Below are 26,346 nucleotides of genomic sequence, written 5' to 3'. Positions count from 1 at the left end.
TTGAAGTGGCTATTTGGAATATTCATGTATTTAAATGTACAAGATATGTACAAATATGCTATGTAAAAATGTACATTTACAATTTAGTATCCATTTTTTGCATTATACTCCCACGTCACATAATTATTATTCCAACCTTCCTATAATGAAAAGCGTAAAATGCCAAATTGCAAAAGGAAATAACATTTCTAACTGCTTTAAATGGTAGGCTATAAGTAGGTTGCTAGTGACCGGAGACATGTTAGTGTGGTCTTTTTTTTTTTTGTTACTTCCAGAAATCATGTTTTATTTCATATCTTATTTTTATTGTACCCCAACATCAGACAATATTTAAACAGCCCAGCCAGACAAACAAGCGGATTTAACAAAATGTATTTTATTTTCATGAAAATGCTTTCACATGTTCACAGTGCTGTAGCTAGTGAAGTGAAAGGTGGTAATGATTCTAGAGGCCCAAAGGTACAGGGGGCCCCACAACAAATTCTAAACTGTATTTTTGAATAGGTAAGGGGCCCCAGATTAACTTGCTACAGCCCTGCATATTCACCTGACATGACATTTTTCCCACATCTCGGCAATTTGTAGATCTATTTGTGATAATGGACGCAAGTTAGGTTGCAAAAGGGGCATTTAAGTGTTAATGAAATTAAATATGAATCAAAGGCACCATTTATGAGAGACTGCCGGTTTCCTTCCTTGCTTGCTTGCTTGCTTGCTTGCTTTTTTCTCATCTTCACCAACTCCTGCTCTTCTCTCCCTCTGCCGCTACCTGAAATTGAAAAAAGTCTTACATTCCAAGTTTTGGAATCGACTCTCAATTCCCAACGCTTCGGAATCGACTCCCAATTCCCAACGCTTCGGAATCGACTCCCAGCCCTACCAGTGACTTCGCCGTCATTTTGTAGTGGGACCACATTGCCCATAATGCAAGTGCGAGTTTCCGGTCTGAATTACACAGTCTAAAGATGGCGGACCTCCTGGGCTCGATTTTGAGCTCGATGGAAAAACCACCAACCGTCCACAACAAAGAAAGCCGAAAGAAAGCTAAAGGTAGAAATTCTTTGTTCTACTATACAATAAATATGCTGCCGTTTCGCGTACAATATAAAACTGAGCATGCTCGTACACATTTCCAAGTGAAACACGATTATTCAGTCGTCCTCTGCTGCGCTCTGTAAAAATCCAACCAATCGCCGCCAGAGAAATAAAATATGCAAGCGCATACGTCACATCTGTACTGCTGAAAATCCCCTTGACGTCACAGTTAGTTTGTTTATATTATTATATGTTGAATACGTTTGCAGTAAATATTTTAATATAACCCAGAACGTATTCAAATTTTATATTAAGAGACCGTGCGTTACCCCAATTTTACCACGATGATTAAGGGGCGTTCTTATGCAATTTACCCCATACAGAAATCTGATGGATGGCAAACACATGAAATAAATTGAACACATATTACAAAAATGGACGTTTTCATTATGTAACATTTTCCTAAGCACATGTTTAGTTTAAAAATGTACATGTATTCTCAAATATAACTTAAATTTTATATATAGATACACACACACACACACACACGGTGGCAAGAAATAGTATGTGAACCTTACCTGCATTTATGTATACATTTGTCTTATCTGGTTTGAGCTTCATGTAAGTTACAATAATAAACAAACACAATCTGTTTGAACTAATAACACACAAATTATTGTATTGTTCTTGTACATATTAAATACATTCACAGTGTAGGTTGGGAAAAAGTAAGTTAACCCCAAGGCTAATGATGTCATCAAATGCTGATTACAGTCAGGAGTTGGCAAATCTTGCATCCAATTACTGAAATGAGATTGGGGTGCGGGTTTGAGATACTTTGACTAGGACTGTCCCTGTCAGTGCCTGATCTCTCATTCAATCTGCCTGTGCAACAGTGTGTGATAATTGTATGGTATAATGTGACAAACGGTAAAACTATATGCGCTCCAAACCAATGTCTTGCCACTCCACAACACTACTGGGTAAATGTTTTGTGGACTAATGAAACTAATATTGAAATGATTGTGAAGAACACACAGCACTATGTCCATCGTAAAAAGGGCACTGCATACCAACATGAAAACATCTTCCCATCAGTGAGGTACAGTGGAGGGAGCATCATGATTTTGGGCTGATTTGCTTCTTTGGGGACTGGACAGCTTGCCATCATTGAGGGGAAAAATTAATTCTCAAGTTTATCATGATATTCAACAGGATAATCTTGATACTACACTCTCATAATTACGCCCCCTGTATGCAGCTTTTCTATCTTTATGTTCTGTACTATGACTGACACCGAGGTCTCTAAACTCTAAACTCTTCCTCTCCAACAAAGATTTACACTCTACAATATCAGAAAGATAAGATCCTTCCTCTCTGAACATGCCACACAACTTCTTGTTCAATCACTTGTCTTAACTAGATTGGACTACTGTAACTCTCATTGCAGGCCTCCCTGCATGTGCAATTAGACCCCTGCAAATGATCCAGAATGCAGCAGCACGTCTGGTCTTTAATGAACCAAAGAGAGTGCATGTTACACCACTCCTTGTCTCTCTTCACTAGCTGCCGGTTGATGCACGTGTCAAGTTCAAGGCTCTGATGCTGGCATGCAGTCACTGGGTCTGCTCCAGCATACCTAAAATAATTTCTGCAGTTATGTTCCCACCAGTGGCTAATGAGCGCAGCCTTGTTGTACCAAAGAGACCGGAATTTCCTGGACTTTCGGTTTCACTGTACCAGTGACATTTTCAACTCCATCCGTGAAGCAGACTTGCCTCTGTCTTAAAAACAAATGGCTAAAAACACATCTTTTTCAAGAGCACTAAACCATGCATTAAAGAAAAAATCTTGGATACTACTTTTCTGATGCTAGTGAAACTTTGTAATGCAGCACTTTTTGTACCACTGTCTCCTTAAGATGAATTGCTTATGATGTATTTTTCCTCTTTTGTCTTCGGATAAAAGCGTCTGCCAAATGAATAAATGTAAATAATGTCACAGTGGCTGTGAACCAGCTGAATCTCAGTAGAAGCTGGGTAATGCTGCAGGACAGTGATCCTAAACATTAAGTAAATTCACTACAGGATAAGTCAAGAAAAGGAAATCGACCTTTTGGAGTGGTCTATTCAGAGCCTAGACCACTTATTAAATCTTAGGGTTCACTTACTTTTTCAATAGCAATGTTAATGTTTAACTGGATGTGTCCAATAAAAACATGAAAGTTTATAATGGTTTGTGTGTTGTTAGCTTAAGCACATTGTGTTCTTGTGACTGATTAAGTTTTTATAATCACAACATTCTAATACAATTGCCAATATTACATATAATATGTTCAATGAGATCATGAGTTTTTTACTCAACTTCAAAGAGTTCTTAATGCCAAAAGAAACTAAGAATGTTTTTGTAATGATTTAGGGCAAATTTGTTAACTCTAATAAAGGCTTTATATGAAATCTTTTCTTAGAAGTGTATATTGTATATTAAGATCTTTGAACACTGTTCATCCAATCATGTAACTCTGCAAAGCATATTTTAAAAATGGATTTTCTAACATTTGTTGCATTGAACACAGTTTTGTGGGATGACTGATTCAAGCCTGGTGTTCACTGATAATTTACTGCTACCTCTCTTGCTTTGCCACACAGAACAAGCAGCCAGACTGAAGAAGATGGAGGAGGATGAGAAGAGAAAAAAAACAGAATTTAGGAAAAAGGTATGATTCACCCTTTCTCGCATACACGTAAGGATGGGAGGTCTGTCTGATTTCAGTAATTTAGTTATTTTGAAGCAGTTTTTCTCCCTGTTTATTTTATTTTTTTATCCCATGGTAATTCAGATTAGTGTTCATAACACAAAATCTCCTCAGTTTTACATTCAATGTTTCCCTGCACACATTTTCCCTGTGAATACATTTTTGCTGAAAGATATCTGCTCATTTCAAGTTGGACATGTCCGTTCTATGTTCAATCACTTGAGAACTGCTCAGCAGACTGTTTCGGTATGATTCGTGAATGTTTCGTTCAGATTTGCATTGTAAACCTTATCAGCCAGTGTTATCTGACTCTGAAGAATGATTTTTTCAAGAATCAGACATCACTAATACGAAAACATAAAAGTGTCAAAATATAAGTTTAAATCGGACTGACGCTTTTGTTTTAAAGTTTCAGTTCTATCTTGAACAAAAATGTTTAAGACATACACTGATGAGCCAAAACATTATGACCACTCACATGTTAAGCGAGTAATGTTGATCATCTCCCAACAAAAACACATGTCAAGGTCTGGGTAGATTAGTTGTTAAGCGAACAATCAGTTCTCATATTCCACATGTTGAATGCAGGAGAAATGGGCAGGAGCAAAGACTTGAGCGACTTTGACAAGGGCCAAATTGTTATGGCCAGATGACTGGTTCAGAGCATCTCTGAAATTGCAAGGCTTGTGGGGTGCTCCCGGTCAGCAGTGGTGAGTACCCACTGACAGTGGTCTGAGGAGGGACAAACCACTAACTGTTGACTGGGTGTCGGGCACCCAAGGCTCATCAATGTGAGAGGGCAACGAAGGCTATCCCGTCTCGTCCAAACCAACAGAGGTTCTAATGTGGCACAAGTCACAGACAATTTTAATGATGTTACGGGAGGAATGTATCACAACCTCAGAGTGCTCATGATGACCCCTATCCACTGTCGAAAGTGCCTACAATGGGCACGTGAGCGTCAGAACTGGACCTTGGAGCAGTGGAAGAATTTCGCCTGGTCCCATGAGTCCCATTTTCTTTAGCATCATGTGGACTGCCATGTACATGTGCACCATTTACCTGGGGAAGTGATGGCACCAGGATGCACTGTGGGAAGATGAAAAGATGGTGGAGGGAGCGTGATGCTTTGGGCAATGTTCTGCTGTGAAACCCTGGGTCTGGCAATACATGTGGATATCACTTTGACACGTGCTAACAACCTAAACCTCATTGTAGACCAGGTACACCCCTTCATGGCAAGGGTATTCCGTGATGGCAGGGGCCTCTTTCAGCAGGATAATGCACCCTGCCACACTGCACACATTTTTTAGGAATGGTTTGAGGAACATGATGAAGAGTTCAAGGTGTTGCCCTGGCCTCCATTTCCCCAGATCCCAGATGTGTTGGACCAACACGTTTGATCCACGGCTGCTCCACCTCACAACTTACAGGACTTGAAGGATCTGCTGCTAATGATTTGGTGTCAGATACCACCGGACACCTTCAGTGGTCTTGTAGAATCCATGCTTTGGTGGATCAGCGCTGTTTTGGTTGCACGCATAGGACCAACAGCATATTAGGCTGGTGGTCATAATGTTTTGGCTCATCAGTGTGCAGTATATGATGAACCAAAATGTATATTTGTTTTTCATGTTATGTTTTGTTTGCAACCAACATCTCCAAAACAAACACATCTATGTTCTTTTGTTCTGACACCTTCTGAATGAAAAGTAGATTATTAGAATATTGTCACAAAGAAAGCTTTTATTTATAAAAATTTTGAATTTTATTTTATAGATGGAGAAGGAGGTGTCAAACTTTATTCAGGACAGCACACTGAAGAAGAAGAAATATAACCCAATGGGCAAGATTGAGAGAAGCATACTGTGAGTTCATCGACATTCTTTATGAATCTCCTGTTTTAACAGGGAAATGACACTATTTTTAAGAACATTTCTAAACCCAAATGAAATGTAAAGCAGGACTTTAGGATTGTTGAATACAATTTCCAGTTCTATCCCAGATGCATATGCAGAGATCATTCGTAGGTTAACTTAGCGTGTAAACATTGTGTAAATTCTCAGGCATGATGTGGCCGAGGTGGCTGGATTGTCGTCTTTTTCCTTTGGTGAGGATGAAGAGAGCAGATATGTCATGCTGTTCAAAAAGGTAAGCAGCTACAACAGAGCACTTCCTGTCAGAAAGATTTTTGCATTAAGCATACTGTACTGTATACTGTTTGTGACCGATTTTCAATCTCTCTTTCCTCAATATTATTGCTGTATTATTGTTTAGCTCATTTTATTTTGTGTGGCTGTTTATGAAGGAGTTTGCCCCATCAGATGAGGAACTGGAGGCGTATCGTAATGGTGAGGAGTGGGACCCACAGAAAGCTGAAGAGAGACGCAGACTTAAGGTAAGGGAAGATACGCCAAGTCGAGTACTCTAACCCACAAAAATTAAATGAAAAATATGCATTGATAAAAATGGGGGGTTAGTTCACCCAAAGTGAATATGACTATATTTTGTCTTTACTGCACTGGCAGAAGTATGAACAAGTGAAAATACACTTATCAAAATACACTTATATTAAAGATACATCCTCAAAATATCTTATATGTTGCTTCTCAAGTCAATGTATCTTATTTTAAGGATTTTTTTGATCATTTTAAATGGAAAACAAGACAAAAACACATGATGACAATAGGATTTTTTGCTGTGATTTTTTTTTTATTAATTAAACAATAAAAATACAAGTAGTTTTTCGCCTTTAATTCAGTGAATATCATTTAGAGGTATTTTTAAAAGATGATTTTGTCCTCTTTATTGTTAGTTAGCATGTTTAATACAACCTGTTAAGTCGGGGCACAAGCTGAATAGTCAGTTAAGAGCTAATGATCAATCATTACAATAATCACCAAATAGTCGAATAATCATTCAAATAATCGTTAGATTAGTCGACTATAAAATAAAATTGTTAGTTGCAGCCCTAATGTTCAGTAGGGGGTCTGTGGGGGACATGCTATCTGTTGTAGGGCTCCCTGTTCTTCTATTCTAATCTTTCTATTTGCAAAAGTAATATTTGGGAGTCTTAACATGTATATTTCCTATTGACACACTAAAGCTGAAGATATAAATAACCATCTTAAGACAAATGCTTTTGTGAAACATCTTATGTGCCAAAGACGTTTGCACAGAACTGTATCTGCACTAAATTGAGTGCGAGATTAGTGAAACTAGTATGCCAAAGTTACCTGAATAGTAAATACTTTTAGTGCATGCTAGAAGCATGCAAATTGGTATACAGCAATGGTCATGCTTCAGAAATGTGACAACATGAAATAGCTTGTGCTTGGGCAGTAAACACAGATCTATGTAAACTCGTATCACTGTTAAGGCATATTTGTGGTGAAAAGAATATTAAAGTCATTTTATAATCTTGGAGAACTGTGTTTTGGATTAATATTTCTATTTGTGTTGTATATCATCATTTGTATTACTTAGAACATTATAGTCAAGTAGGCTAATTGGTCTTGTTGGGTTTTCCTCTGTACCCGCTGCAGGAACAGGCTGCATTAGAGATGGAAGCAGACAGTCACACTCAGAAGAGACCAGCCTCACCCAATTCAAACTACAGAGACAAATACAGCCATCTGATTGGCACATCTGCTGCTAAAGATGCCGCCCATACACTTCAAGCCAATCAGGCATATGGCTGTGGTATGTATGCAACTAATTTAAAGAAATTGGATGCTCAACCTTTAAAAAAAAAAACAAAAAACAAATGCTAAACTGAAGTTTTAATCACCCAGATTCTGTGTTATCTGAAATATAAATGATTAAACTGATGAAGTTCCATTTAATGAGAAAAACCATTCTGCATTGTTACAATCCTCACACACTAAATTTAAACCATCACATGGACTACAGCAGTGGTTCCACATGCTTTGATGCGGTCAAAGATATAAAAACTCACGATACCAGTAAGACAGTATGTCAGCGTGTCTATAAAACATACAGTTCTGTGCAAAAGTCTTTGGCACATAAGATGTTTCACAAAAGCATTTGTCTTAAGATGGTTATTTATATCTTCAGCTTCAGTGTGTCAATAGGAAATATAAATGTTAGACTCCCAAATATTACTTTTGCGAATAGAAGAACAAGGAGCCCAGCAACAGATGTCATGGCCCCCCCCACCACTGAACATCGTGTCAGTCTGAGATTACATAAAGAGACAGAAGCAATTGAGACTAAATAGACAGAATACAAATAGATAGAAGAACTGTGGTGAATTCTCCAAGAAGCTTGGAACATCTGCCAACAACCAAGAAAAACTGTGTCCAGGTTTACCAAGAATTGGTGCTGTTTTAAAGGCAAAGGTGGTCACACTGAATATTATGTTTACTGGACTTTGTATGACATTAAGTGATAAATGAAAACTAGTTATGTCATTATTTTTGAAGACATCCTCACTATTTTTGCACAGCATTGTATGTCAAAAATTCGTTTATGATTTAGAATGTTTATAAATCTGATCTTTTTAAGATGTTTAGCAGATGTTAATTAGATTGTGATGCTTTCCAGATTAAAAGATCTAAAACAGATGGGCTGTAGTTTATTATTGCAGTGTACACCTGTAGGCTGTTTACAATTGCGAACTAATACAAACATCGATTAACAGCTTCGAACGTGATTCACTTAATTAGATTTAAGACCCAGAACTGTTTTAAAAACTTTCATTTTTAGTTTAATTTATTAATTAACCATTCAAATGCCAAGTCAACGTGAAATTGCATTCCCAACCCATTTTCCCCCATAACATGACATACAGTATTTCAGTAAAGAACATTCAACGAGGGGGAAAAAATATGGTTGGACTTGATTTTATCTATCAAGAAAAAATTACTTTGTGAAAAGTGGTCATTACATACCAGAATGGAGCCAAACCTGAATGTGAAACTGCTGAAACTGTGTCCAAATTGTCATTGGTTGTTGTCAACGAGGCCAAAGTGACATCAGCTGAAAAGAAAAGGTGTTTCAAGGGCAGCACAAGTTGACATTTTACACAAAAATAAATCTTTCGGATAATGTGCACTGATGGATCATACACAACAAAACCAGGAATGTGTATCGAGAAAGTAAATGGGGTCAAGTCTGCCTTGATTTTTATTTTGCTGCTTCTCTTTTTCCTACAGTCCCTGTGGCCAATAAGAGGGACACTCGCTCCATCGAGGAAGCCATGAATGAGATCAGAGCCAAAAAACGTCTCAAGAAAGGCGAGGAGGAAGGAGCCGGCAGTGGCAGCTGTTAGTAAAAAAAAAAAAAAAAAAGGGGGGGGTGGGGGGACATAAGATGTTCTGCACAAAAGAAGGGTGACTGGACAGTATTTTACTCCTATAACAATATTTTACATGAACAATCTTACCTGTGACATTTGAAGGTGAATTGTCATGCACATAACTGAAGTCCAGAACTGGCACTGTATAAGCGCACTGATCAACAAGGCTTTAAACTCTATAACTATGGCTTAACCATCCAGAACAATGTGTTTTAGAGATTGTTATTAGAATAGGCAGAAACGTTTGGTGTTTTATTGTAGGAATTAATTTGGCACAGTGATCTCTAACAGCTGTTTAAAGTAAGTTCTTCATTTAAATTTTTAGCGTTTGGTTTCAACATTGTTTTGCTTTGTTTACAATTCCATTATATTTAAAACTGGCATGATATTTATTGTTTGACGTAACTGGTAGGTATGATGTCTGACTTCATTGCCATTTTAATCATCTTGTCATGTATATTTTAAATCATGAGACGGTTTGTCATTCAACTAGCAGTTGTTTCTTGTAACTGTTTGTTTGCTATAATGTTTTAAATAAATTTGGTTGAGGGAGAGTTCTAGTGTTATGTTTGTCTTTTATGTGCAGGTGTATCAGATATGCCGCCAGTTTTATGGAGTTCTGAGCATCCATGTCTTATCTGTATCAACACGTTTTTTTAATTTGGGTCGTAATCCATTATGCCCATTTTTATACGGACTGGACTGATCAAATCTGATGTTGAATAGTTTTTTTTTATTGATTCTACATTAAATAAAGAAGCGCAAATCATATATACATGGAATCAACATTTGCATCCCACAACCACCCCACCCTGACCCCAAACAAACATCTCTGTGGTCACATTTGAGTATATACACACACAAAAAGCAAACAAACACACAAACAAAAAAATATATTTGTAGTAGTAGCACCATATACCTCCATCCACCCCGTGCACAAGAGCCGTCCTAAATATTTACCCCATTTTCCTCTTCAAAAGCCGCCACCCTCCCCATCTCTGCGCACCACTCCCAAAATGGGTTCGCCCTAGCCAACCTCCAACCCCTCGAAATTATCTCCATGGCAATCATCACACTGGTCAGAACCCAATTCGCTATGTGTCTATTCCCCACATCGATGACTGCGCCTTTGCCAAAAACACAGTCTGGGGCAAAACTAAACCAGAGTGTCCAGAACGTCAACAAAAACTCCTGAATCTCAACATACAACCAAAAACATGGGCCATAAATGTAAAATCTTGAATTGCATAAGGCGCACCCTTGCATCTCTAGATGCAGACTTGATGTCTTTTAGAACCCTAGCCCACACTCCCTCCTCCAATACCAAGTTTAAATCTTTCTCCCATAATCTCTTGATAGAAGTTAAAGCTCCATACCCCAGACTCTGAATTAGTAGAGAGTAATACATTAAGGCCTCATGACCTTTTCCAAAAGCAGTAATCACCATTCCCAGATTATCTGCCACTTTAGGGGGGTGTAAGCTACTACCAGAAATAGTACAGAGCAGGTGGTTCAGCTGTAAATACCTATAAAACTGAGATCTGGGAATCCCAAAATGTTGAACCAAATTTTCAAAGGATCTCAACACAGTGTAGTAACCCCCCTTACGATCCACTCTGACCAGCAGAAAGGGGACTTATTAATACATCATTTGGGTTTCAGCCATATGCTCGAGGCAACATTTAATTAAATGGCTGAATTAAACACTGGATAAGTGCAGATGCGAGAAAACGGGGTGTAACTTCTCTGATTAGTTTGATAGAAAACGGGGTGTAACTTCTCTGATTAGTTTGATAGAAAGGCTTTGCAATGGCGAAATAGGGCAAGAACTTCCTGTTCAATAAAAAACCAGGGAGGGGCTCTCAGGTGGAAGTGTCAAATGAGCCAAATGTCTGAGTCCAAATGCATATTACAACAAATTCTTGGGTAGGACTAGCCCACCTTTGTCAATTGTCCTATGTAACTTATTAAAATGTAATCTGGGACGTTTACCATTCCAAATGAAGGACTTCGCTATGCTATCAAATTGCTTGAAATAAGAGAGGGGGACATCTACAGGGAGAGACTATAGCAGGTATTTAAATTCAATTAATTTTAATAACATTGACCTTCCCAATCATAGAAAAATGTAATGAAGCCCACCTGCCCACATCGCTCTTTTTATTAAAGGGTCCAAATAAACTAACTAAATCAGTCAAATTTGCTGGGAATAAAATGCCCAAATACTCGATGCCCTGTTAAGTCCACTGGAATGCACCCGTTTGAAAAGCCATTACTGAGCAGTACGTTGTCAGAGCCAAAGCTTCGGACTTAGACCAATTGACTCTGTATCCTGAGAAATTAGAAAAGCAATTAATAATTCTGTGGTGGTAAGGCACAGATCTAGCAAGGTAGGAGATGAAAAACAAAATATTATCTGTGTAAAGCAAAAGCTTATGTGCCATACCTCCTGCCACGACCCCTGGAAAATCACCTTCCTTTATTATCGCGGCTGCTAATGGTTCCAGGGCAAGACAGAACAATAATGGGGAAAGAGGGAAACCCTGCTGGGTGCCCTTATCCAGACTAAAATAATCTGAAATTAATCCATTTGTTTGTACTGCCTCTACCGGGTGTCTATAAAATAACTTAATCCAGCCTATGAAAGTATTCCTGAACCCATATATTTCCAAAATCTTAAAATGATAATCCCATTCTACCATATCAAACGCCTTTTTGGCATCAAGTTAGATGGTAGTAACTGGAGTCTGATCATTCGCCACTGACCACATGATATTGCTGAAACGCCTAATGTTATCAGAAGAGCTGCGGCACCGGATTAACCCCACCTGATCTATATGTATAAGAGATGCCATAACTTTTCTTAATCGATTAGCCAGATATTTGACAATATTTTAACATCTAGCTGGTTCAGGGAAATTGGACGTTAACTCTTACACTCGCTTGGATCTTTGTCCTTTTTAATGATCAGACTGATCCGGGCTTGTATCATGGTTGGGGGAAGCTTTCCATTCATAAATGATTCCTTATAAACTTTTTGCAAAAGTGGAGCCAGTTCTGTAGCATAAGATATAAAATATTCAGCGGCAAAGCCATCTGGCCCCGGAGTCTTGCTGCCTCCTCCAAGGTTATCTCAGAATCAAGAGAATTGTTTTGCTCAGCCATCAGTTTGAGAAGTTCTAATGGTTCCACAAAGTTTCTAATATCCTCATCAGTGCACAAAGACATTGAACTATAGAGATCAGAAAGCATTATTAATATCAGTGGCCGAGGTAAATATTTCACCACCAGCAGATTTCACTGAGGGAATGGTAGAAAAAGATTCTCTCTGCTTTATTTATCTTGCCAGAAGTTTTCCTGCCTTTTCCCCTGACTCAAAGTGTGACAATGTTGCCCTGAATTGCCTGAATGGAAACATTGATTTCAGCCTTCAACATTTGTTGAAATTCAGGATTTTGCAAAAGAGATACATTATAGCGCCAACTATATGATTTATTTTTCTCCAAATCTGGCAACACCACTAAACTCACCAGTGTGTGATCTGAGACAAAGATGTTTCCAATTGTGCAATCCAAAACAGATGAACTGAGGGATTTAGATATAAAACCAAAAATCAATTCTAAAAATAAATCTTATGGACTGATGAAAACAATTTACAGTCCCTACCAGATGGGTTCAAAAGTCTCCAAATATCTGTAAAACCATTATGAAGCGTCAATGTTACTCTAAAAGGCTTACACACTTTTGCATCACTATGACCAAGGACTGAGCCCATCAAAAGATTAAAGTCTCCTCCCAATATTATTTCATGAGCTGTGCCAACGGCTTGCAACATCCCTTCAAGTCTATAAAAAAGCCCTGATCGTTAGGTGCATAAGTATTAGCCCTAAATCAAACTTTGCCCCTGAATATTTGCTAAAACAATAATTTATCCTTAATCTGTTTGAGACATTTGAATTGTAGATATTTACTTAATTTAATGTAATTGGAGTGGTGGTGGTGTAGTGGTCTAAGCACATAACTGGTAATCAGGAGGACACTGGTTTGAACCCCACAGCCACCACCATTGTGTCCTTGAGCAAGGCACTTAACTCCAGGTTGCTCCAGGGATATTGTCCCTGTAATAAGGGCTCTGTAAGTCGCTTTGGATAAAAGCATCTGCCAAATGCATAAATGTAAATGTAAAAATGTAATTAATTTAATGAATCCCCTGCTCTTACTTGAGCCAGCACTAAAGAAAAAATGTCCACCCCATATCTTCCCAAATTTTTCATCTTCCTGCTTGGAAAGATAAGTTTCTTGAAGAATCACTATATCACATTTCTTACGTTTAAGAAAAGAAATAACCTTCCTTTTTTTTATATGGTTCCCCAACCCATTCACATTTCACGTGAAGAGAGAGACAATCCACTCATATTAACATGTTAGAAAAAATAGATTTTTTTTGTCAAAAATTTAATTATAAAGACCACATTCCAACATTGGTGCAACAATCAACCCCCAAACATCCCCCAGAACAAAAAAAAAACAGCCATCCGGCATCCATCCATCTAAACTCAAACAGTCCAAGTACACCTACTAGAGTCCCTGTGACTCTAGTCTGGTGCTTCTATACAAATTTTGTGGGACAGAATTACACAACAGGAAATAATCTATAAAACAAACTCCAGCCAATAGGCAGAATAAGCACAAAGAACGTGTAGATTCACCCACATAATTGTCCCGAAGGTGTGTTTCTCCACATAATATGCTCCAGAACTAGCACAAAAACAAAAACGTAAAGTTTCCTCGGGCAGTTGAATGAATGTTCAGTGAGCTGGCCCATTCGGCAGTTACATGAGTGGAACAAATACCCTTATCACTCCAATGTTTGCAAGAAATATTCCACAAAACAAACTCCATCCAATAGGAGGCATATGCACAAAGAACATGCAGATTCATCCACAAACTGCCCCGAAGTAGTGTTATTCCACAAAACAAACTCCAGCCGCTAGGCAGAAACAACACAAAAAGCACTCAGTTTCCTCTGACAGTCAATTCAATGTTCAGAGTCAGGTCCACTCGGCTGCATCGAGAGCATCACACAATGACTTACTCATTCCATTGACTTTACAAAGTACATTGCATGCTGTGGGCATTTTTACATGCCCACAGTGTTTGGCCATCCTTAGTATCTATTCTCAACTTGGTCGGGAACATCAGTGCAAAAGTGACCTTACTTTGATGTAAGAGTTTTTTTGCATTCCTTGAATCGATCACGTTTCTCTCTTGTCGAATTCGCAAAGTCTGGGAACAAGAAAATGCTGTGGTTCTTCCAAGAAAGCCTTCCTTTCCTCCTCGCCTGATGGATCTTTATCGGATGATCTCAGACATTTGGCCAGAATTGATAGGGGCTTGTCTCCCTCCGCAGATCTCCAAGCCGGGACCTTGTGAGCTCTCTCAATTTCCAGCTTATGGCCTGTTATGTTGAGCAGACTCTGGAAAAGCTCATCTAGGAATTTCACCATATCTCGGCCTTCTTCATCTTCAGGATGTCCATCAATTCTGACATTGTTTCACTAGTTACGATTCTCAAGGTCTTCCAACTTTACCCAAACATGCTCCAAGTCCGTCTTGGTTGCTAATGGGTTACCCACTAATTCCCTCTCCGATGACTCCAGATAATCGATCTGTTTCTCAATATGCGACACTCTTGGAACCAACTCGTCTCCACGGCAGTGATCGATCGAGGTATTATAGTAATATCCTCAAGGTCAGAACGACCTTCTTCAGCATTGCTGTCATGTTTGGCAGTTGACTCTGAATCTCTTCCACTGCACCAGCCAAATTGAGTTCCTGTGTGGCAGGGTGCATTATCCTGCTGAATGAGACCACTGCCATCAGGGTACTGTTGCCATTAAGGGGTGTACGTGGTTACATCCACATGAACATCCACATGAATGCCAGGACCCAAGGTTTCCCAGCAGAACATTCCCCAGAGAATCACACCTGGCCGTCCACATGATCTAAAAGAAAATGTGATTCATCAGACCAGGCCATCTTCTTACATTGCTCCATGGTCCAGTTCTGACGCTCACATGGCCATTGTAGGTGCTTTCAGAGGTGGACAGGGGTCAGCATGGGCACTCTGACTGGTCTGAGCAAGTTGTGATGTACCGTGTGTTCTAACACCTTTCGATCATGGCCAGCATTATGTTTTTCATAAATTTGTGCTTAAGTAGCTCTTCTGTGGGATTGGACCAGAGAGGCTAGCCTTCGCTCCCCACACACATCATTGAGCCATGGGCGCCCATGACCCTTTTACTGGTTCACTGGTTGTCCTTCCTTGGACCACTTTTGGTAGATTCTAACCACTGCATACCAGGAACATCCCACAAGACCTGCCAGTATGGAGATGCTCTGGCCCAGTCTTCTAGCATCACAATTTGGCCCTTGTCAAAGTCGCTCAGATCCTTACACTTGAAAATGTTTCCTGCTTCCAACACATGAAATTCAAGAACTGACTGTTCACTTGCTGCCTAATATATCCCAGGTGCCATTGTAACAAGATAATAAATGGTACTCACTTCACCTGTCAGTGGTTTTAATGTTGTGGCTAATCACTGTAGATTTGTAATGTCTGTCTAAACCTTATTGTCTGCTCAACCTCTATTAAACTCTTTTTCTTTCAATAAATATAACAAATAAAAAAATGTAATGAGTTCTTTTTGTGAATAACATCAGAATAAAGTGTCACCTCGATTATGGGAGACTAAAGGAAGTTATCACAATTGCATATCTCAGTAACTACAATGCTTTTAGTCAAAAGTTCATGTGTGTTTTCTCTAGAAGTGGGTTTGTATGTTGATTTCAAACAACTAGTTCAAAAAACTCTTAATTATTTGGTGAATTCTATAGTATATTTTTCAATATTCTAGTATGTTTTTATATATCATTCAATATTCTAGTATGTTTCTTATAAATCAAAATACTTATATGAGTTTCCAGGCCTTTGTGTGACCCAGGAGAGAGCATATGAGGTTACTAAAAGTGTTGATGCTGCAGAGAACACAAAGAATGGTATATAACCTTGAAAAACAGGTGTATTTTTTCAAAGACAAAATGTGTTTCTGTTAATCAATAGTATACTGATGAGAGTCCTTGGTGTGTTTCTTTTGTGCTGGCATGTATCTTTTCAGAGATACTTTTAATCAGTTATTATATGAATGGTGTCTTGTTTTAATAAGCTGAATGTATGATATCTTTGCAGCTGGTGTTTTGCTTTTTCTGTTAATCAGCAGTATTCTAGCATACATCCTTGACGATATCTCTTATATGATATGTTTCTGCCATGGTGTTTTGTCTTGATGAGTTAAATATCTTTGGAGCTTGCATTTTCTTTCATTAATCAAATGACAATGTGAAGGAACAAACAAGGCCGCGAAACAAACAAGGCCGCCTCATTGTAAGGGTTTCCATGAACTATGACATACACTCACCTAAAGGATTATTAGGAACACCTGTTCAATTTCTCATTAATGCAATTATCTAATCAACCAATCACATGGCAGTTGCTTCAATGCATTTAGGGGTGTGGTCCTGGTCAAGACAATCTCCTGAACTCCAAACTGAATGTCAGAATGGGAAAGAAAGGTGATTTAAGCAATTTTGAGCGTGGCATGGTTGTTGGTGCCAGACGGGCCGGTCTGAGTATTTCACAATCTGCTCAGTTACTGGGATTTTCACGCACAACCATTTCTAGGGTTTACAAAGAATGGTGTGAAAAGGAAAACCATCCAGTATGCGGCAGTCCTGTGGGCTGAAAATGCCTTGTTGATGCTAGAGGTCAGAGGAGAATGGGCCGACTGATTCAAGCTGATAGAAGAGCAACTTTGCCTGAAATAACCACTCATTACAACCGAGGTATGCAGCAAAGCATTTGTGAAGCCACAACACGCACAACCTTGAGGCGGATGGGCTACAACAGCAGAAGACCCCACCGGTACCACTCTTCTCCACTACAAATAGGAAAAAGAGGCTACAATTTGCAAGAGCTCACCAAAATTGGACAGTTGAAGACTGGAAAAATGTTGCCTGGTCTGATGAGTCTCGATTTCTGTTGAGACATTCAGATGGTAGAGTCAGAATTTGGCGTAAACAGAATGAGAACATGGATCCATCATGCCTTGTTACCACTGTGCAGGCAGGTGGTGGTGGTGTAATGGTGTGGGGGATGTTTTCTTGGCACACTTTAGGCCCCTTAGTGCCAATTGGGCATCGCTTAAATGCCACGGCCTACCTGAGCATTGTTTCTGACCATGTCCATCCCTTTATGGCCACCATGTACCCATCCTCTGATGGCTACTTCCAGCAGGATAATGCACCATGTCACAAAGCTCGAATCATTTCAAATTGGTTTCTTGAACATGACAATGAGTTCACTGTACTAAAATGGCCCCCACAGTCACCAGATCTCAACCCAATAGAGCATCTTTGGGATGTGGTGGAACGGGAGCTTCTTGCCCTGGATGTGCATCCCACAAATCTCCATCAACTGCAAGATGCTATCCTATCAATATGGGCCAACATTTCTAAAGAATGCTTTCAGCACCTTGTTGAATCAATGCCACATAGAATTAAGGCAGTTCTGAAGGCGAAAGGGGGTCAAACACAGTATTAGTATGGTGTTCCTAATAATCCTTTAGGTGAGCGTATGTCCAAAATATGTGAAGTTACCAGCTGATGTATGTTTTTAAAAAATAGTTAGGCGGGGGATTTTCCACCAATATTTAATTAATGAAGGAGACAAGACCTATTGGTGGCGAGGGAAAGAGACAAGGGCAATAATCCCATTGGTCAGAGATAGTGGGTAAAAGATAACAAAAGGTATATAACTGAGAACTTAGGAGGATAATGTCAGAACGGACAGCTGACCGGTCTCATGTTTTTTGGTGTTCAATAAACTACAACTTTGGCATCTGGAACTCAAGACTCCGAGAGTTTTCTTACAACTTAGAGAGATTCATCGTGATTTTCCACGACAATTCCTCCTCCAAAGTCCTCCTTCATATTTTTGCTATAGCTGTTGGGTAAACAAGTGAACGCAATAAAACCACACTGGCTTACATTCGGGCAAAAGTCAACCACATAATTAAGGTAGATTTTAACTGAATGGTTGACTTGTGTTCTCTGTAAAAGTCACTTTTCATTTTGTCTGGTTGGTGCAAGTTGTTACATATGATAATTTTTATTATAATTTATATTGGTAATACTTTTTTAATTTGATGAAAAGCCATTAACAGACACTGGGTATTGGGGAATGTTGTTACAAAAGGTCAACGTGTTTATCTTTTTATCTGGGATATAAAGGTGTAAATGTTTAATAGCTTTTTTTGTAGTCAAGATTACAAGGTTTGTGTCTATTAGTGATGGGCATTCCAGCTCTTTTCAGTGAGCAGGCTCGTTCGGCTCAGCTCACCAAAAAGAGCCATCTATTTTAGCTCCCAAATGGCTCTTTAAAAAATATGTTTTGTATTTTTTCAATTCAAACAGTTTGCGATAGTTTATTATAATTATAATGAAATTATTACATGGAATCATACTCTACCTTAACCACAATGTATTTAAAAATGCATTGGTTTGCTATGAAAAATAATGCTATTAAACCTTGCAACTTTTTTGGTATATAAACAAAGTGCATTTAAATCTAACCATTCAAAACAAATACAGCATAATAGAATATCAAAGTAAAATAAATAACTATTTGCAAAACTGCAGCATCCCACAAATTGAAATAAATGTAAAAAAGATGGATGCTATTACACGTGCATTTAAAGTATAACTTTTTTAATGTATATAAACAAAGTGCATATAAATGTAACAATTCAATACGAATACAATCTGAACAACATAATAAGTTGGCTCCGCCCTCCCTCACGCATCTTTGGTTCACTGGTTGACACCGAGTGTCTGATTGACAGGATCAACAGGTGAGGTCAAGGGCGTAGAATACGCGGGGTTGCGGGGGACGTGTCTCCCTCACTTTTAATAAAACCAAAGCACTTTTTCACTGGGCAAATGTGTTTACGCTGTGTCTTTTATAAAGCAAACGTCTAAATGTGTAAATGCAAAAGTTAAAATACACTGGTCATTCATATAATTAATTCAATAATAAAAAAAAAATTTTAGCGATTGGGAGCCCTAAAAATATATATCTTATATAGGGTTGGGAGGGTTACTTTTCAAATGTATTCCACTACAGATACAGAATACATGATGTAAAATGTAATTTGTAATGTATTCCATGAGATTACTCAAGGTCAGTAACGTATTCTAAATACTTTGGTTACTTCTTCAGCACTGGTTGATTTTTTCTCTTGTTTTGACTATTAAAAAATCTGCCAGTACAGTAAGACAAAACGTATCGGTTACCTAACGTAACCTCGGTTCTCTCTAGATGAGGGAACGAGTATTGCGTAAGCTAGCTTACGCTACGGGAAAGATTCATCTTTTCTGAGATATTGAAGCCAAAAAATTATCCTTAATTTTTGTATCCATTGTCAACGCAGTGCGGCAGCTGCAGACCTTGAGCGGGCTAGCTAGCGAGCTCATAGGTTGCTCTGCGGCAACTGCTGCAGCCTATAGACGAGCTTGGGCTGAACTCGCGATCCAATGAGAGGCGCCCGCGCGCTCACTGCAACAAAGCCCGCCAAAATGGGCGTGACTAGAGTGCATATAAGCGTAGTTCGTAGGCTGGAACCCTGGTTTTCATTGACTGAAGTGAAAAGTCGCCGTGGCGCTGAAGCACGGCCGGCTACGCAATACTCGCTCCTCATCTAGAGAGAACCGAGGTTACGTTAGGTAACCGATACGTTCTCTTATGAGAGGTTCTCTCAGATATGCGTAAGCTAGCTTACGCTACGGGAACCCATTGTCAACGCCGTGCGCGCCAAGCATCCACTGTATGAGCCCCAGGGAATTAAGGGGGACCCGGGGAGCCCTTATGAGTGGGGAAATAATATTTGGCCGGCAAGAATGCGGGTCATTGATTGTGTAATACATAAGCACATAGTGGGAAGGGAACGACAGAGCGCGGTGCCGGTCTGTGTGGAATGTGTCCCATCAGTGCAGCTCACCAGGGAGCTGTAGCGTATTAAACCGCTAGTAGTTTTGCCTGCAGAGCGGGCACTTCCATATTGTAAAATCTGACAAAGGTGGAGGGGAAGTCCATCCCGCTGCCACACATATGTCGTGAATGGAAATCCCGCTGGACCATGCCCACGAGGATGCCATGCCTCCAGTGGAGTGAGCCCTAATGCCCAACCGGCATGGCAGGTCTTTTGACGCCGTATGCAGCAGCAATAGCGTCCACTATCCATCTAGATAGTGTCTGTTTCGAGGCGGCGAGACCTTTGGTGCGCCCTCGAACAAAACGAAAGCTGCTCAGAGCGTCTGAAAGCGGCGGAGCGCGCAGTATACAATCTCAGTGCTCTGACCGGGCAAAGGAGATTGGCGTCGCGTCAGCTATCGGATGCTGGCAGCGCCGATAGGGAAATGACCTGTGCTCTGAAAGGAGTACCGATCACCTTGGGAACTTAGCCGTGTCTAGGCTTTAAAATGACCTTGGAGTCACTTGGTCCAAACTCAAGACACGCAGCGTTGACAGACAGCGCGTGAAGGTCTCCCACACGTTTGACTGACGACAGGGCAGTCAGAAAAACGGTTTTGAGTGAAAGGTATTTCAAATCCACGGATTGAAGTGGTTCGAAAGGGGGGCTTTCATAGTTTCGAGAACTATAGAAAGATCCCAGATAGGAACCGATGGGGGCGCGGGGGTTCATCCTTCTAGCTCCCTGAGGAAGCGGATGACCAGCTCGTTTTTACCCCATGACTGGCCGTGCAGGGGTTCAGCGAACGCCGCAACGGCCGCCACATACACTTTGAGCGTGGATGGGGATCTGCCCTTATCCAGCAGCTCTTGTAGAAATACGAGCAGCGACGTACACCCCACATGTCCGCGGGTCCAGGTCTTGGTCGGTGCACCATTTTGAGAACACAGACCATTTTGACGCATAGAGTCTTCTCGTGGAAGGGGCTCTAGCGTGTATGATGGTGTTTATTACTCCTTCTGGCAGAGCGACGGGTAGTCATTGATCACCCACGCATGCAGCGCCCAGCTCTGGGTGGGGATGCCAGATTGTGCCGCGAGCTTGAGAGAGGAAATCTGCTCTCACTGGGATGGGCCACGGCGCTGTCAGTGACAGCTGCGTAAGCTCCGGGAACCATGTCTGATTCTCCCAACGCGGGGCTATGAGGAGCACCGAGTGACGCCGCTTCCTGATCCTCTGCATTACCTGTGGCAATAGCGAGACGGGAGGGAAGGCGTAAAGCGGGCGCCTGGGCCAGTCCTGGGCCAGCTGCGTCCTCGCTCGAGAAAAATATTGGGCAGTGAGAGTTCTCTTTGGACGCAAAGAGGTCTATCTCCGCTCTGCCGAATAGGTGCCATAACGTCTGGACTGTTTGAGCGTGCAGGGACCATTCCCCTGGGGAATATTGTCTCTGGACAGTCTGTCCGGGCCGTCGTTCAGGTGGCCTGGCACGCGCGTCGCCCTCAGCGAGCGCAGGTGGCACTGGGACCAACTCAGTATGCATTTCGTCAGATGGAAGAGGTTCCTGGATCTGACACCGCCCTGACGGTTTAGGTAGGATACCACAGATCTGTTGTCCGAACGGACCAGGACGTGGTGACCCTGAATGACCGGGAGAAAGCGCACGAGCGCGTACTCGACCGCTATCATTTCCAGACAATTTATGTGAAGGAGCTTTTCCTGAACTGACCATAGGCCGAAAACCGGAGAGCCCTCGCGAGACTGCGCTCCAACCCGTGTTGGACGCGTCTGTCGAGATGACTTTTCGGCGAGATACAGCTCCCATTGTCACTCCCCGCTGATACCATTCGGCCACTGTCCAGGGCTGCAGAGCTGAAATACAGGTCTGAGTCACCTTGATGGGCTGGCGGCCTGTGGCCCAAGCCCGGCGAGACGCCGGGTGTTTAGCCAATGCTGAAGCGGGCGATGTGCAGTAAACCCAGCTGAAGTACTGCTGCGGCTGAGGCCATGTAGCCTAGCAATCTCTGAAATTTCTTCAGAGGTGTGAGGCTGTTCATCTGAAATGACGCGGCTAGTCGCTGCACACGGCGCCAGCTGTGTAGATAAGCGAGCCGTCATTGCCACTGAGTCTAGTTCTATTCCAAGGAAGGAAATTGCCTGACTGGGCTGTAGTGAGCTCTTGGTCCAATTGACTGCAAGGCCCAAACTGTTCAGATGACTGAGGAGAACTGTCCTGTGAGACAGAAGCTCCGTATGTGATTGTGCCAAAATCAGCCAATCGTCCAAATAGTTCAGAATTCGCAAACCCTGACTCCGCAGGGGTGTGAATGCCGCGTCCATGCACTTCGTGAAAGTACGGGTGCTAAGGACAGGCCGAACGGAAGGACGGTGTATTGATAAACCTGGCCGTCGAGGCTAATCTCAAGAATGGCCTGTGACGGGATTTATCTGAATCTGAAAGTATGCATTTTTCAGATCGAGAGAAATAAACCAGTCCCCTGGCGCATCATGCGCGAGGAGTTTGCTGGTTGTAAGCATTTTGAACGGTCTTTTGCAAGCGCTTTGTTCAAAACCCTGAGATCTAATATTGGTCTGAGGCCGCCGTCTTTCTTGGGGACAAGAAAATAACGGCTGTAAAACCCCGACTCGCTCAGGGGAGGCGGCACTCTCTCTATGGCCCTTTTGCACAGAAGGTTTGCTATTTCTGAACGAAGCATGCACGCTGCTTCCGTGTTCAAAGTAGTTTCGAGCCGCGCTCTGAAACAAGGAGGACGGCGATCGAACTGTAGCAAATAGCCCTGTTTTGTTGTGCTTAACACCCATTCGGATATCCCTGGAATATCTTCCCACGCTTTGAAGCGTAATGTTAGAGGGTGAATGGCCAAATCGCTCTGATTGCCGCACACAGCGCGCTGAACAGAATGTGTGAGCGCGCTTACTGTGCTTATGCTGGACTGCTCGCAGACAGCATGGACAGGCTGTTCTGTGAGTGACTTCCCGATTGAGGTGAATGGGGAAAGAGTCACGTCTGTTAAGTGATGCGCAAGCATAGCCACGGGCACGGGACTTACATACAGAAAAGTGTTTGCTGGCCGTGTGACAGAGCGGGCAGAGAATGGGCGCGCGCACGTATTCGTGAGTGCATTTATTGACTCTAACACTCGAGTGGTTCGTAACCGCTTTTGAGCGACATCGGAAGCTCCTCGCAGAGATCGCATCCGCCTTCAGCGAGGGCGAGCTCTGCATGCCCCAGTCCCAGGCAGAGAGCGCAGATGACGTGGCGGTCTCCGGTGCTGAGAGGGGCGCGGCATGAGGCGCAAGTGGAGCGAGGCATCTTTAAAAAGACGCTCGTACTCTTTTGTGAAGTTCATAAGAACTAGCTTGCTTTAAAAGGATACGTCGCCGGATGGCGTAGCTCGCAGGACGGCTGAAGGTGGCGAAGACGGCCGGCTTCTTCGACGCTGTCCACGCTTGCTTGATGCCCCTCGAACGGCGACGCGGCTTCCAGTTCAGAGATGCGAAGAGCTTCGCTGAAGAGATGAAAATCGGGGTTCCAGCATACGAACTACGCTTATATGCACTCTAGTCACGCCCATTTTGGCGGGCTTTGTTGCAGTGAGCGCGCGGACGCCTCTCATTGGATGCGAGTTCGCCCAAGCTCGTCTATAGGCTGCAGCAGTTGCCGCAGAGCAACCTATGAGCTCGCTAGCTAGCCCGCTCAAGGTCTGCAGCTGCCGCACTGCGTTGACAATGGATACAAAAATTAAGGATAATTTTTTGGCTTCAATATCTCAGAAAAGATGAATCTTTCCCATAGCGTAAGATAGCTTACGCAATACGAGAGAACCTCTCGTAAGAGAACACACATGTTAAAAATATATTCTCTGAAAAACCTAAATATCTTATGTAGTGTTGTTTCTAAAACAAGCTACATCAAATTGATCTTGTTTTAAAGGTGCAGTATGTAAGATTCCCTTGTTATTAACAACACCTGTGGCTGTTATGTGAACTGCAGCCAGCTTCCTGTTGCTTGTGCTTGTGCTTGTGCTCACACTCCATGGGGACGTGAGCATTGGCCAAAACAATGACTCACCGGCATCATGCTGACAGATGAGGCAGCATGATTAAAATTACGCAGTTATGATTGTTTTACTACAAACTTTGAGACTGCATATTATATTTGACTCTCCAGAGCTGGAACAGGGCTAAAACAAAGTGTGGATATTGGTCTGACTATGTGAGAGTGCAGTTTGAAGTAATCACTTTTCTTTGCATGATACATTGACTGCATTTCTACGATAGCCTATGTCGGCGTTAGCTATCTAGCCAGATTTATCAATAGCTGTTAGCTAAATTTGGTCATTTTGATATATCGATGCGCTATTGTTTTATAATAATAGAGTGTATATATTTTCTGTATAACCAAGTTACGTTACACTAATTAATGGGTCTTTTTGCATTATCTTGAACATTGTCTTGCATTCATTTCATGTTATTGTAGTTTACTTTGATGAATAATTACAGATTATCATTGTAAGATGATAGATCATGGCAAGATCAAGTTAGCTAAAGTTACACAGATCAATACTTATGGCACTACATTTCAAATGCTTTGCAGTTATGTACGCTTACCTGTCCAATAAGAAGTACGCCAATTCAGGGTCGGTTTTGATCCCCAAAACCGAACGAATGTCCCTCCAGGAATCAAATGCCCTGCCGATGTTCACTCTAGTTTTTGCTCGACCACGATCACGTTTCCACTTAGCCAGTTGGGATTCAGTAGATAAATGTTTAAAAGTTTTTTTTTTACGCTGAGTTTGTGTAGGTGTTGGTGTTGTGCTGAGAGCTGGACATTTGCTGGATTCCATCTCTAAGATAATGTTAGTGTTGCAGACTGTCGGTTGACGCAGAAGAGAAGCTATTACTCTCTGAGGCAAGGCTCTTGGGAGCGCGCATAAACGTCCGGCAAAAGCGACCCGCTCCCTTTGTATGAAAATCAGACTACAGGCTTTAATAGGCAACCTAGGAAGTCTTGGCAGGACACATTTTTTAAGTTGTGTAACAAGCCGTTCACACATTGGCAAAAAAAGGCCATATATAAAATATTACATGGAAATTGTTACATATTGCACCTTTAAGGATTTTTTTATATTTTACAGGAAAACAATACAAAATATGATTTTTGCCCCAATATCAAAGTTCTTACTAGAAAAAAACTAATTATGATCGAACAAAAATTTCTTGATAAAAAAATATGATTGTGCTTGGTAACATCAATGCAAAGTAATCTCTTCAGTAATCAAAATACTTTTTGAATGTAACTGTATTCTAAATACCAATTATTTAAATTGTAATGGAATACATTTACATTTACATTTATGCATTTGGCAGACACTTTTAGTCAAAGTGACTTACAGTGCACTTATTAGAGGGACAATCCCCCCGGAGCAACCTGGAGTTAAGTGCCTTGCTCAAGGACACAAAGCTGTGGGGATTGAACCAGTGACCTTCTGATTACCAGTTATGTGCTTTAGCCCACTACGCCACCACCACTCCATACATACAGCTACTAATATTTTGTACTTTAAATACGTAATCCCGTTACATGTATTCCGTTACTCCCCAACCCTGATTATATATTTATGTTTGTCTTGTGCTAATCATTCTGTCCCCCTCACTTTTGAAATGATTGCTACACCCCTGGGTGAGGCTGTTAGTCTGAGCAAAACAGTCAGAACGAATATGTGTGCGCTTGAGCATTTAGGCATATATTATTTTTTTTCTTTTAAGTCCTTAGTCCTCTATTCCTTTTATTCATATCTTATTTTTTTATATATATTTGTATAAGAGATTCGGCTCCCAACGTTCGCGAACGACCCATCACTAGTGTCTAATTAACTTTCATAAATAAATATGCATGCACTGCTGTAAAAAGCGTGGCAAATTTGTATTGTCTCCTCAGATATTTATTATATTACTAATTACTTTATTTTAGTTATTTAAAAAACATTCATTTCATTTTTATTTATTTACATTTACTTTGTTCTTATTTGATTTGTCCATCAACCCCCTGCAACTCCACCATGAACCGCTAGGTGGTTCGCGGATCCCCGGCGCTCTCGCGATAATCCCATGTCTTGTACTTCCCG

At 41.1% G+C, this 26,346-nt stretch overlaps 1 protein-coding gene across 1 annotated transcript; it reads left to right on the top strand.

Moving 5' to 3' along the window:
* Positions 1-895: 895 nt before the first annotated feature.
* On the top strand, positions 896-9,686 carry spag7 (sperm associated antigen 7). The gene is made up of 7 exons (XM_052094138.1): positions 896-1,050; positions 3,684-3,751; positions 5,570-5,658; positions 5,857-5,941; positions 6,099-6,188; positions 7,336-7,492; positions 8,968-9,686. The coding sequence occupies exons 1-7, from the start codon at positions 966-968 to the stop codon at positions 9,081-9,083; spliced, it is 690 nt and encodes a 229-aa protein (XP_051950098.1). The 5' UTR covers positions 896-965; the 3' UTR covers positions 9,084-9,686.
* The last annotated feature ends 16,660 nt before the right edge of the window (positions 9,687-26,346 follow it).

The sequence above is a fragment of the Xyrauchen texanus genome, chromosome 3, assembly GCF_025860055.1.
Source record: "Xyrauchen texanus isolate HMW12.3.18 chromosome 3, RBS_HiC_50CHRs, whole genome shotgun sequence".
NCBI lineage: Eukaryota > Metazoa > Chordata > Actinopteri > Cypriniformes > Catostomidae > Xyrauchen > Xyrauchen texanus.
The sequence above is the reverse complement of the archived record's forward strand: the minus strand, read 5'-3'. Positions and strand labels throughout refer to the sequence as shown.